Source organism: Ochotona curzoniae, unplaced genomic scaffold, assembly GCF_017591425.1.
Source record: "Ochotona curzoniae isolate NIBS_2020 unplaced genomic scaffold, NIBS_Ocur_1.0 contig_2699, whole genome shotgun sequence".
NCBI lineage: Eukaryota > Metazoa > Chordata > Mammalia > Lagomorpha > Ochotonidae > Ochotona > Ochotona curzoniae.
The window spans coordinates 918,066-930,706 of NW_024465561.1; the positions used below are offsets into that span (position 1 = coordinate 918,066).

A 12,641-nucleotide genomic window follows, 5' to 3' on the forward strand; every position below is an offset into this window, starting at 1 on the left:
CACCAACAAAACATATTGTTCTTTTAGAAAGAAACCAGCTAGTAAATAGTTCTCTTCATGATAAAACTATTTGATTAAAAATGCTTAAAAATTCAAAACTTTCCCTCTTTTTGGTGTGAGTGGGAGAGGTATGCCAAATTCAAAGTTGTCACAGGTTCTTTCAAGAGGTCTGCAGTGAACAAAGACGACAGCCCTTGGGAATAAGAGCAAATGGACTTTGGTCAAAACACAGAGACGAAAACGATCCAAGCATTGTGACTTCCACATTTATTGAAAATGATCTGTCATCAGGAATCATTTCTAGAATGTTCCAAATACTACAGTGAAACTCTGCATTCAGCACACAGAGCAAGAGTCAAAAAAAAATCAGTTATGCAAAAATGGAGTGTTGCATCTTTGCTGAGCTATCCAGAAACACTGTCAGCTCACGCAGCCTGCACAGCGCACAGGTGTACACACACGGGTGCACGGCGCTGCATCCCCACTGGCAAGGACCAAGGAGAAAGCGCCCAGTGGCTGGCCACCGCGGCACGCTCCCACTTAAGGGAGGGAGCCAACCCCAGGAGGGGCCACGCAAACTCACGTGTTTCCTGTTTCCACATGTCAAATCATGTGTCTAAAGTTATGTCAAGAACTCATAGTTCTCCAAATACGTTTTAAATAATCTTTAAGTGAGTCTAATAAAATCTTCAAACATGATAAATATTTTATATTCTTTTACTCCTTTAGCAAAATCTTCATTGAGTTTTGTAGCCCTAGCAAGGAACAAAATTCCTTTTCCTCAGTGGACTTTCATTTCACCGGACATGAACGTCGGCCTGTTGACTGCACTTGGTTCAGTTCCTGGCCACGCTTGGCGTTTCCTGAGCTCCAGCTCCGTGCGCGGTTGACACAGCTCTTTCGCAGCGGAGGTCTCTGCCGGGTGGGCTCCTGAGTGCTGAGGCTGGAGAGAAGCGGTGCATTTCCAATCCCCAAGAAGGCTCCCCAGAAGCTTTTTTATTTTTTTACTGTTAGAGCTGACTGAGTATCAGCTCCCGCTCAGGGACTTGCGTTTCACAGGCCCTGACTGGCGCGCAGACTTGGGGTGCAGCCGAGGCCTGCGCGCACTGCCCCGGGGCGCATCCCTTCTCCCCACCGTGCGCCCTCTGGTGGATCAGCAGTCCCGAGCTCCAGCGGAAACCCTTCCCGCAGGCGTCACACGTGTAGGGCGTCTCGCCCGTGTGCACCCTCTGGTGGGCCTGCAGGTTAGATCTCTGGCTGAAGCCCTTCCCGCACACCGCACACGTGTAGGGCTTCTCGCCCGTGTGCACTCTGTGGTGGGCCTGTAGGCTCGAGTAGCCGCTGAAGCCCTTCCCGCACTGCTCACACTTGTAGGGGCGCCCTGCCGCGTGCACCCGCTGGTGCGCCTGCAAGCGCGCGCTCTCGCTGAAGCCCTTGGTGCACACCGCGCACCTGTAGGGCTTCCCGCCGGCGTGCGCGCGCTGGTGCGCTTCCAGCCGCGAGCTCTGGCTGAAGCCCTTGCCGCACACGGCGCACTGGTACGGCTTCACTCTGGTGTGGACCCGCTGGTGACCTTGCAGGTACGCCCGCTGGCTGAAGCCCTTCCCGCAGAGCTCACACACATGTGGCCTTTCGCCCGAGTGGACGCTCCGGTGGCTCTGCAAGTAGGCCCGCTGGCTGAAGCGCCTCCCGCATTCCTCGCAGCGGTAAGGCTTCTCGCCAGTGTGGACCCTCTGGTGGGCCAGGAGCGTGGCCGCCTTGCTGAAGCCCTTGCCGCACTCGGCACACTTGTAGGGCTTCTCGCCGGTGTGGACCCTCTGATGGATCTGCAGGTTGAAGCTCCAGCTGAAGCGCTTGCCGCACTCGGCGCACCTGAAGGGCTTCTCGCCCGTGTGCACGCGCTGGTGGCCCTGCAGGTGGGAGCTCCGGCTGAAGCCCTTGCCGCACTGGGCGCACTTGAAGGGCTTCTCCCCGGTGTGCACCCGCTGGTGCGCCTGGAGGTAGGCGCTCCGGCTGAACGCCTTCTCGCACTCGGCGCACTTGTAGGGCTTCTCGCCCGTGTGCAGCCGCTGGGGGACGCGGAGGACAGACTTGTGGCTGAAGCCTTTGCCGCAGGCGCTGCATGTGCGCGGTTTCGACCGGGGGTGGGCGTCCTGGCGAGCCTCAGGACTGGAACCCCAGCTGAGGGCCCTACCACACTCCTTGCAAGGCCTCTCCCCAAGGTGAATTTTCTCATGGCCTTGAGGATAGAAGTTCTGACCCAAGTGCTTACTGTACATGTAATACCTGCGTGGCTGGTCCCTGAGGTCGACTGGGGGGAGGTCTGGAACGCGGGAGACGAGCCTGAGAGCATCACTACGCTCCTCAGGGTCATAGGAGGGCTTCTCCGCCGGGCCATCTCCACGTTGAGGGTCCCTGTTTGAACTGCACGCGCGCCCCTCTCCACACCCCGCAGCTGTGCACACCTTCCCCGCTTGGTGACTCCTCTGAGGGGCGTGGAAACAGGTGTTCTGTTCACGGACGTCCCCGTTCTCAGCCCCACGGGGGTCCGCCACAACGTGGACCCTGAAGATGCCATCATGGTCTAAGTGAGGAGGGCAGGCTCTCCCGGAGCTGCGGCAGCCACAGGCCGTCTCTCCTGCGCAAAGACGCTCCTGAGCGCTAGCAGAGGCCAGCTGATGGCAGCTGTCCCCGTGCTCGTCACATGCGCACAGCTGGTCCTGGGCAGACCCGCTCTGTGGAGCTGTCAGCGGTGAGCTCTCCCTGACACCTGTGCCTCCTCTCGCCAGGCTTGGATGTGCATGCGCTGAGCCACAAGCGCAGCTGTCGCCACACCACTGGCATGTGCCAGGCCTCCCCTCCAAGTGCAACCTCGGACGGCCGCCAGAGCTGCTGTTGTCCTGGTCGTCTTGCGGACGCTCAGGGCTCGGGGCCAGCTTCTGTCCCGTTTGCCTTGGGGGCTGGGGCACTAATGATGCCTTCATGGGATCTTCTCCACAGCCATGGGAAGGGTGGCTTCGCCCTGCCACATTACGCTCCGGATGGGAGATCCAACGGGCGCCACTGTCACCCTCTGCAGAGTGAGTTTCCACGGAAATGTGTGGACACTGACACCGATGGCTCCGTGACCCTGCCAGACACGTGCTCCTCCAAGGAGGCTGGGCCGGCCAACAGGAAGACGCTGAGTTTTCTGCATTGTGGCAGCCATGCCCCGTGTGAGTCCACAGGTAGCTGCCATTTTCAGAAATCTGCACCGCTGGTGTTCCCGGCCAAACCCCGCAGACAGGGGCATCTCCTGGATTCTGGAGCTGCAAACTCTTCCCTGGACAAGTCTGTGTGGAATCTGGGCCCGTGGCTAACGCACCTGCAGCTGGCTGCCAGGTCCGCCAGGCACGAGGCTCCCTGGCCGAGGGAAGGTGGCCGAGTCCCGTTCCTTGCATACATTCCGACCCGTCTTGATTCTTGCCTCCTACGAGCATGAAGAGAATTGAGAATGAGATTGAGAAATCGAAGAAGAGGAGCGAGTGAGCTCTTCCTTCAGATTTCAGGGTTGCACACTTGAGCCAGAAAACGAAACCCGAGTGAACCAGAGGAAGACCCACGCCGCCTGTCCTAAGAATCCTGACACAGCGCTCTTTCATTGGCTCCAACAGGTAACAGGAGCCGCGTCCTTAAAGCTCTCCATACTATGCTATACGCCTCAGCCTTGCGCTCTGCCACCCCACCTGGGCATCAAACCAAGGTAGCCCATGCAGAATGCCTAGACCAGTCAGAAGCATGGTACCAGGGCGGTTATCCTGGGGCAAATGGGGGCCCGGCGGGGGCAGGACAAGGGGATGTGCCCAGTTTAGAAAGGTCACGGCTGCAGGGGCCATATGCTACTGTCCTGGTAACAACCCCCTCGCCCGCTCCCCGGCACAGGGGCATGGTGAAGTGTGCGTGAGATTGTGGGAGGCGTGCTGGGCCGGAGGAAGGGCAGCATAGGCCTTCAACCGTGAGGCACCGTAAGGGGCGTGTCTGCAAGGCGGCTGCTCTTCAGAATATAAAGCACCTCGGAGCACCAGCAGCCTCAGCTCCATGCCAGCGTTACTGCACAGTTATAAAGCGCCATGGTGCAGACGTGAGAGACTTGGAAGGCACTGGTGGGATACGGTTAGGTGTGGAAGTGTGGAACTCGTGGCCCACAGCCACCCAAGAGCACCTGCTGTGGGGACAATCGGTGAGCCTGACCTGGCCTAGCTCCTGCACGCTGCTATGCTAACTGCTACCGGGTCTGATGCCGGTGCAGTGTGGTTTTAATCTCTGAGTGAGCAGGTAACTTATGGCAGAGGAATAACATCACCCATACACACGGACATTTGGATGGGGGAAGGGGAAAGCAACAGTCTTCATGAAGCCTGTTACATATATTATCTACATATTAGGATATTATGCAGCCGTGCCGAGGAAGAGTTGATAACCTTAGACCGGAAGGGATTTCCCTGAGGTCATCAATGAAGGAGAAAGGTTAGCACACTAAAGATAAGGACGGGGGCCCGGTGCGGAGCCTGGCAGTCAGACGGAGCATGCTGGGTAGGAAGCCCAAGTTCCCAGCCCCGCTCCAGATCCCGGCCTCCTGCCAACGTGCGCCCTGGGCTGTGGCAGATGACGGCTGGGTGCTAGCCACCCGCGGGGAGACCCGCACGGGAGATCCGGATGGAGTTCCTGGCTCCTGATCTGAGTCTGACCCACCTCGGTCACTGTGGGAGAGCCACTACATGGGGCTCTGTTAGAAACCAAAATAAATAAAAGAGCACCCAGAAAAATGAGGGATCAGGCAGGAAGACTGGCACCCTGGGGCAAAGAACGGAATATACAGAATATATATATATACATATACACGTGTGTGTGTTTAGTTTTACTTTAATTGGAAAGGTAGGTATACAGAGAGAAGGAGATACAGAGAGAAAAATCTTTCATTTGCTGGTTCACTTCCCAAATGGCCTCAATGGCCAGAGCTAAGCTGATCTGAAGCCAGGAGCCAGGAGCTTCCTCAGGGTCTCCCATGCGGGTGCAGGGTCTCAAGGCTTTGGGCCGTCCTCCACTGCTTTCCCAGGCCACAAGCAGGGAGCTGGGTGGGAAATGGAGCAGCTGGGACACAAACTGGCAGCCATATGGGATCCCAGCAGATGCAAAGTGAGGGTTTAGCCACTAGGTTATCGCACTGGGCCTTGTTTTTATATTTTTTAAATGGTGTAAGGAAGATAAAGCCTGAAGTGGCCAGCAAAGCCTCGCGGGTCTGTGCGACTGGCCTGAGATGGACCAGCAACTGACCTGAGATGGACCAAGAACTGACCTGAGATGGACCAAGAACTGACCTGAGACGGACCAGCAACTGACGAAAGGAACAAAGTTGCTTCACATTTTGCTTTTTTTTTTTCCTACCTAAGATAGATGAGCCTTAGTTACCCGCAGGGACAGCGGCTTTTGAAGTTGGAATCTTGAGAACTCAAAAAACATTCCCAAAGTATTTGGGCTCATAGGCACGCTCAGCTTGGAAGTTCTCCATCGAGACCGTAACTACGCCATGATGGAGTGGAGGACAGGGTACGCGGGGACTGGTGGGAAGCTGGGCCTCAGAACACGAGTGTCCCTGTGACGCTGCTGCGCGAAGGGCCGATGACCGAGTCAGCACTAACCACTCCTGCCCTTCCCCTTAGCTGACGGGCCATTCCTATCCGTTAGCAGCAACAGCCCCCCGTCTGTGAATCCCCACGAGCAGCGAGGGCGGTGGGACAGCGGCGAGGACAGAGGGACAGCGGCGAGGGCAGTGGGACCGGAGGCCACCAGCCCAGCCACCTGCAGTCTCTCAGATCCACTCCCACCTGTCAGCTGGCTCAGGCGAGCGAGGATGGCACACCACGCGGCCACCAGCCGTCCATGCCCTCGGAGCAGGGAGGAGAGCTGGCCAGGGCACCTGAGGAAGCGTAACTGACAGGGCTGACCGGCAGTGACGGGCAGCGCCGAGGGCGGCCTGGAGGGAGTGTGCATCATGGGAAGCTTGAGGGGATGGACACTTTGGGGCCCCTGATTTCCAAACCCTCCATGCGCCCTCTGAGTGGTGAGTGGGGAGCCCGGTTTCAACAGAACCGACAGGGCCCGAGTTGGGCCTGGCCGCTGCCACGTGGCGAGTCTCACCTGGGCTCCCCGGGCTCCGGCCTGCCCTCTTCACCACTGGGATCTTTCCTTCTCTCTCCAGCCAGGCTATCAGGTCGGGTTTGAAGGGCTGGTGCGCTGCACAGAGCGGGAGGGAGAAGGGGTTCAGGTTTGATGACACCCAGTTGGCGTCCCCGTGTGTCGGAGCTGGACCGATCCCCCCCCCAGCCCACTGTAGGAAACCAGCGGCGGGATTTCCCAGCCCATCCTCCCTCCCCGGGTCTCTTCTGACGCAGGCTAGCACATGTCACAGCCACACGGGCTCCCTCGCTCCTGTGTGGATGATTGATCATGGGCCGCGCTGTTCAGCGCACGGTTATCTTTAGGGGAAACTCCTCGAGCTGGGAGGCTGGGAGAGAGTAAAGCCACAGTTCAGCTGGATGCTGTCACAGAGCCTCCTCCAGGGCCGCGTCCCTCTGCATTCTCTCGTGCGGTGTGAGGGCGCCTTACTCCCCGCAGCTTTGCCTAAAATCTCATGGGTGAGAAATGGCATGGCAGGATAGCTTTAACTACAATTTCTTCTTTTCTTCCAGCGAAGCGGATGCTTTCTTCACGTGTGTTTGTCTATGCAGGAACGTGTGCATATGTGTCACATCCACACATCCCTTCTCTATTCCCAGGGACTGAGACCCACGGTGGCCAGGACCCGCGCCGGCAGCCAGACCTGGGTGTGGCGACACCGCTCCCTGGGGCAGGAATCGGGGGGCAGGGCCGAGCTCCAGGACAGATGAGCTCAGAACACGGGGTGCCCCAGGAAGGAAGGAGTCAGAAGCAAGCGCTTACACAGAAGCGTCCAAGCTGCGCCAGGGCCACTTCAGAGCACAGAATTCACCTTTCTACAAAACAGACTTTGCAGTAAAAGCTTAACGCTGTGCCGAGTCAGGCCCGGCCTCCGCCTTCGGCTCGCGGGAGGTGATCTCCCCCGTCCCTGGGAGTCTCAGCGTCTTCCTCCTCCGAGGCCGGGCTTCGTGGCAGACAGGTGAACAACGGGGGCGAGCTCATAAGCTTTCCCTCTAGGGGCGGCTGCACGCAAGGCCAGCCCCTCACAGATGGCCAGCCGCCCATCCACAGGACTCCAGGGCTGAGTCTCAGGGGAGCCTGCCTGGCTGGCGATCCCTTGGGGGCTGGGGGGAACAGTCACACGTGACTGCTGGGAACGGCCAACACTGTCCCCGTGCTGGGCCAGGCCACCTGGCAGCATCAAGCTCAGGACACCCCCGGCCTCTGCCACAGATGGGGGGCCTCCTCGCTTGGTGACGTCCTGGGCCCAAGGGGGGTCTTGGGCCACCTGCCAAACAGGACATGGGCAATAGAGATGAAACAGAGTGAAAGGTGAGAGCTGTCCGGGGTTTCTAGCTCTTTTAGTTTGCAAGTTTGCTGTGAGTTTACTTACAAAGAGCCTGATAAAGAAGCAAAAACAAAACAAAACAAACAAACAACAACAACAGGTGAACAACCAGTAACCAGTACCCCGCAAAACCAGGAAGCTGTCGCGACTTAACTTGCTTCAAGACAAACCAGTGGAGGGGGCAGGACCTCAATACGCCTGTTTTGGGTTCAAAGGACAGACCGGCCCAGGGAGAACCACCAGACACCTGTGCTAGATGCGCTCTGAGGGCCCCAACCTCCGAGGACGAGGACGGAGTGCGTGCACACACACCCACAACACACACAACCACATGCAGGAGGTGGCCGCCCAGATCGGCAGGGCGCCTGTGCTCACCCACGGAGAGCAGGTTCTGGAAGGTCTCCAGCATTACATCGCGGTACAGCTTCCTCTGCGCGGGGACCAGCAGCCCCAGCTCCTCCTCGGAGAAGACCACGGCCACGTCCCTGAAGGTCACCATCTCCTGCAAGGCCAAGCACACACAGACCCTGCAGAGGAGGGACGGCGCTGAGAAAAGACAAAGTACAGGAGGCTGCTCTGCTTCTCATGGATGGAGTCGAACCAGAAAAGCTGCCTGCACCTGTCGCATGCCACCCGCCACCTGCCACCTGCTGCCTGCCACCCACTGCTTGCTGCCTGCTGCTACCGCATGCCAGCTACCCCCTGCTGCCTCCCACCTGCCACCTGCTGCCTCTCCTGATGCTAACTTCATCCACCCGCAGGACTACAGGGAAAGAATCGCTTGTTCTTTCAACTGTGCCCTAAGGAACATCCCGAGGACTCCGCGGCTGCCTGGATTACTTAGTCTTCCATTTGATTTATTTATAACGCTTTGTGCCCCAGGAAGGCTTTCATTCCAACAGTGTCTGCTTGAGCCTCTTACGCACATCTGAACACACACCACTTACTTTATCTGCCAGACAAGCAGGCTAGCAGGTGCCCTGACTGTTGGGTATGGTGCTCAACCTCTGTGGTACATGTGGGACCGTGGGGTCCTGGGTCCTCGACCCGCTGTGGAGTCCCAGGAGCAGCGTGAGCGCCTGCATGTGGGGCCTGGAGAACCCGGGCCCAGCGTGCAGGGCACCCTCAGCTCTCATTGTTAATATTAACATCACAACTTACTTCCCCTCTCTCAAATGCATGGTAAGTTAGTGGAATCGAGGAAAAACCTGGCCAACGGGCTGTGTACAGCCCACAGAAACCTGCGCCAGGGCAACCGCAGGCATGAATCAAAGCCCCATAACCCTACAGCGGGCTAATGTTTAAGCTGATAACTTCACAGGGCCCATAATGACATTACATACATCCACACGGCGGGGGAGGCGGGAGGGAAAGCATGGTAAGCTAAGCGTCCACCTGTACTACCGGCTTCCCACACGGGTGCTGGTTCATGTCCCAGCTGCTCCATCTCCCATCAGCTCCCTGCCTGTGCAGTAGAGGACGGCCCAAAGCCTTGGGACCCTGCACCCACATGGGAGATGCAGAAGAAGCTCTGGCTCCTGGCTTCAGATCATCTCAGCTCTGGCCATTACAGCCACTCGGGGAGTGAGTCAGCAGACGGAAGATCTTCTTCTCTGTCTGTCTCTCTGCATATCTGACTTTCCAAAAAAAAAAAAAAAGCCACAAGCTATACAGACACACGCCTGTTAGATCGACTAAAATATAAACACACACAGACGCTCCCTAGGACACTGAAAACACGGACACGACCATTTCCGGCAGCTTTCTTCAGAATCCCAAAACCTGGAAAGGAGTCTGTCCACAGTGAGCGGATACACTGTGACCATCTGTAATGCGGAAGAGCAGACAGACACCACGCGCTCAAGGCTGAGCAGCTGGATGACCGGCAGGGGCAGTCGCTCAGAGAACGCTCTCAGAAGGTCCCGCACAGCACCCGCTCATTTCTGCGCCAACCTCGAACGGACAGAACGCCAGGGCAGCTGCCAGGGGGCCGGGGGGCCAGGGGGGCCAGGGGGGCCAGGGGGGCCAGGTGCGATGAGCGGTGGCCCCACTGAGGACAGGAGGGCAGCCCTGTGCAGTCAGCAAACTCCTGCTCCACCACGGCAGTGACCACAACATCCACACCTACGTGAGTCATAAAACTGTGCACCAAAAAGGTCAAGTTTACTATTTACTACTGTTTTCTTATCTTTAAAATGGGAGCGATAATATGTGTGTTATAAGAAATAAGGGAATACATGGAACCCAGCTGTCTCTTACAAGGCATGGTCTCCGAACGTTAGTATTATAGCAACTGGTTTCTTGTGAAACTTGTTTAGGCTCAAGGTACAGAACCACTAATTGCTCACCAATTCTTTAAAGCTTGGGAACATTTCATGAATTTGGTAGCCTATCAATAACAAGTGAGATGAAAGATTATCCCCATGAGTTATTTCTATTCTATTTTTCCATCTAGTTTTAAAAAAATTTTTTTAGGGCCTGGTGTGGTAGCCTAGCAGCTAAAGTCTTCACCTCAAAGTGCCACCAGGGTCCCATATGGGTGCCGGTTTTAATCCCGGCAGCCCGGCTTCTCATCCAGCTCCCGGCTTGTGGCCTGGGAAAGCAACTGAGGACGGCCCAAAGCCTTGGGACCCTACAGCACCCGCATGGGAGACCTGGAAGAGTTCCTGGCTCCTGGCTTCAGATTGGCTCAGCTCTGGTTGTCGCAGCTGTTTAGGGAGTGAACCTTCCTCTCTGTCTCTCCTCTTCTATACATATCTGACTTTGCAATAATAAATAAATAAATCTTTAAAAAATATTTTTATATTTATTTTGTTTATTTGAAAAGCAGAGTTGGAGAGATCTCTTCGGTCGGCTGGTGCACTACCCACAGTGGCTGTGGCTGGGTCACACTGAAGCCAGGAGAGTCACCCAGGGCTCCCACTGGGGTAGCAGGGCCCCAAGGACTTGAGCCATTCTGCACTGCTTTCCCAGGTGCATCAGCAAGGGGGCTGGATCAGAACAGAGCAGCAGGGACTCAAACCAGTTCCCATATGGGGTGCTGGCTCTGGAGGCAGCAGCTTGATCCATTATTCCACAATGCTGGGTCCTAGCTGTCTGGTTCTGTCCATGGGGCTCGGCCCTGGCCCCAGCTGTCCACTCTGACCTCAGGGCACTCTGCTCTGGCCCTGCCTGTCTGGTTCTGTCCTCCAGGACTTCGCACTGATAGCCCTTGCAGGATGTCCATGGATCGGCCACGCTGGGCATTGCTCTCCAGCGTGCGGCTCTTGCGCCCCCTGGTGTTCTCCAGTCAGACCAGCACCACGCTTAGTCAATGGGAGTGGGCGCTTCTAACAGTAACACAGAACCCGGGCGGTGTGGATACGAGGGAGAGTGTTGTCTTTATGTCTCTCCTTAATCCTTTACAATAATCAATCATTAAGTCCACAAAGGAACTACAAACATTTCAGATGGAATACAGTCAAACTGCCGATGACAGGGGATGGTGTTATGGCACAGTGGGTAAAGCTGTGCCTGTGACATTGGCAATCCCATATGGGCACCGGTTCTAATCCCACTTCCCTTCCAGCTCCCTGCCTGTGGCCTGGGAAAGCAGTCGAGGACGGTCCAAAGCCTTGGGACCCTGCACCCGCGTGGGAGACCTAGAAGAAGCTCCTGGCTCCTGGCATTGGGTTGGCTCAGATCCGGCTGTTGTGGCCACTTGGGGAGTGAATCAGTGGATGGAAGATCTTTCTCTCTCTCCTTTAAATCTGCCTTTCCAATAAAAATAAGACAAATCTTAAAACACACACACACACCCCGTTAAACGCTCGAAGACTTTCCTATTCCTGCCCACACCCCTCCCTTTGTCCTTCTCTGTGCTGTCGCCCCATTTAGTCAACACACACCAGGGCACCTGCCCATAAGACATCTCTCCTGAGGGGGCAGTACGCAGGAGAAAGGGGGTGCTCCATTCTGCTGGGGAGACAGTCTCCTGCCAGGACTCCAGCCTGGGCCACTTCCGGCTGGCAGGCGCCTGGGAGAGACCAGAACTAGGGTCGGGACGGGATATCCCAGAGCGTGGCTGGGGGCGACCCTCTCCTTCCCAGGGCAAACCCCACGTGGGGCCTGGGCTCCCGCCTTGCTTCCCACAGGGACCAGCAGCACACTCCAGCCTGGACCTCAAGCAGGAGCGAAGGCAGCGTCCAGGGAACTGCTGGAATCTGACAAAGGAGCCCCCCACCCCAGGGAGCCCCCCACCTGTGCGTGAGATGCAGACCCACCGGGCCATCGCAGGGACCACAGGGCAAGGAAGCAGCGGACCTGGCTGCAGGTCGGCAACGGGCACCCAGGAACTTGGTCCCTGCATCGTAGAAGCCCACGGACCCATGCAGGGACAACAACACGGACCTCAACACGCACCCCAGCAGGACCCCAAAATGCACCCCAGCAGGGACAACAACACGGACCTCAACACGCACCCCAGCAGGACCCCAAAATGCACCCCAGCAGGGACAACAACACGGACCCAGCAGGGACCCCAACACGTACCCCTGCACGGACCCCAGCAGGACCCCAGCACGCACCCCTGCACGGACCCCAGCAAGATCCCTGCACAGACCCCAGCAGGGACCCCAGCAGGGACCCCAGCAGGGATGCGCCAGCCGCCCACGCGTGACCAGCCTCCTTCCGAGAGACCCCAAACCCGGCCCGTGGCCGTGGGCATGCACTCTTGGCCCTGGCTGCTCCTGGACCACGGCCAGGCGAGGGCAGGATCGGCGTGGGCGCGGGGACCCGGACCTGGACGCGGGACCAGGAGCGCTCACCTGCCCGAGAGGAACAGAGGTCGCCGCCGCCTGCAGATCTGGGGCCGGAAGCCACTCTGCCCACAGGAGCCTCAGGGACTACGTTTCCCAGAATTCCCGGCGAGAGCGGAAGTCGGCCCATCACACGGGGTGCCCAGGACTACACTTTCCAGAATCCCCAGCCCGCCCCTCACTCCTGGGGCGGAGCGCCCGGTTGGCATCTCAGGACGATCCTTAGGAATGGTTTCCTAAATCGGCTTCTTGCCACCGAGACCCTTTCCCACACCCAGACGCTGGCGATGCCCGGCCTTGGA

At 57.5% G+C, this 12,641-nt stretch overlaps 1 protein-coding gene across 1 annotated transcript; it reads right to left on the reverse strand.

Annotated features, from left to right (window-relative positions):
- Positions 1-242: 242 nt before the first annotated feature.
- Positions 243-12,405, reverse strand: ZNF112 (zinc finger protein 112). Its single transcript, XM_040976173.1, has 4 exons — positions 12,349-12,405; positions 7,919-8,045; positions 6,178-6,273; positions 243-3,469 (listed from the first exon to the last, which is right to left on the reverse strand). The coding sequence occupies exons 2-4, from the start codon at positions 8,040-8,042 to the stop codon at positions 1,011-1,013; spliced, it is 2,679 nt and encodes an 892-aa protein (XP_040832107.1). The 5' UTR covers positions 8,043-8,045; positions 12,349-12,405; the 3' UTR covers positions 243-1,010.
- Between the last annotated feature and the right edge of the window lie 236 nt (positions 12,406-12,641).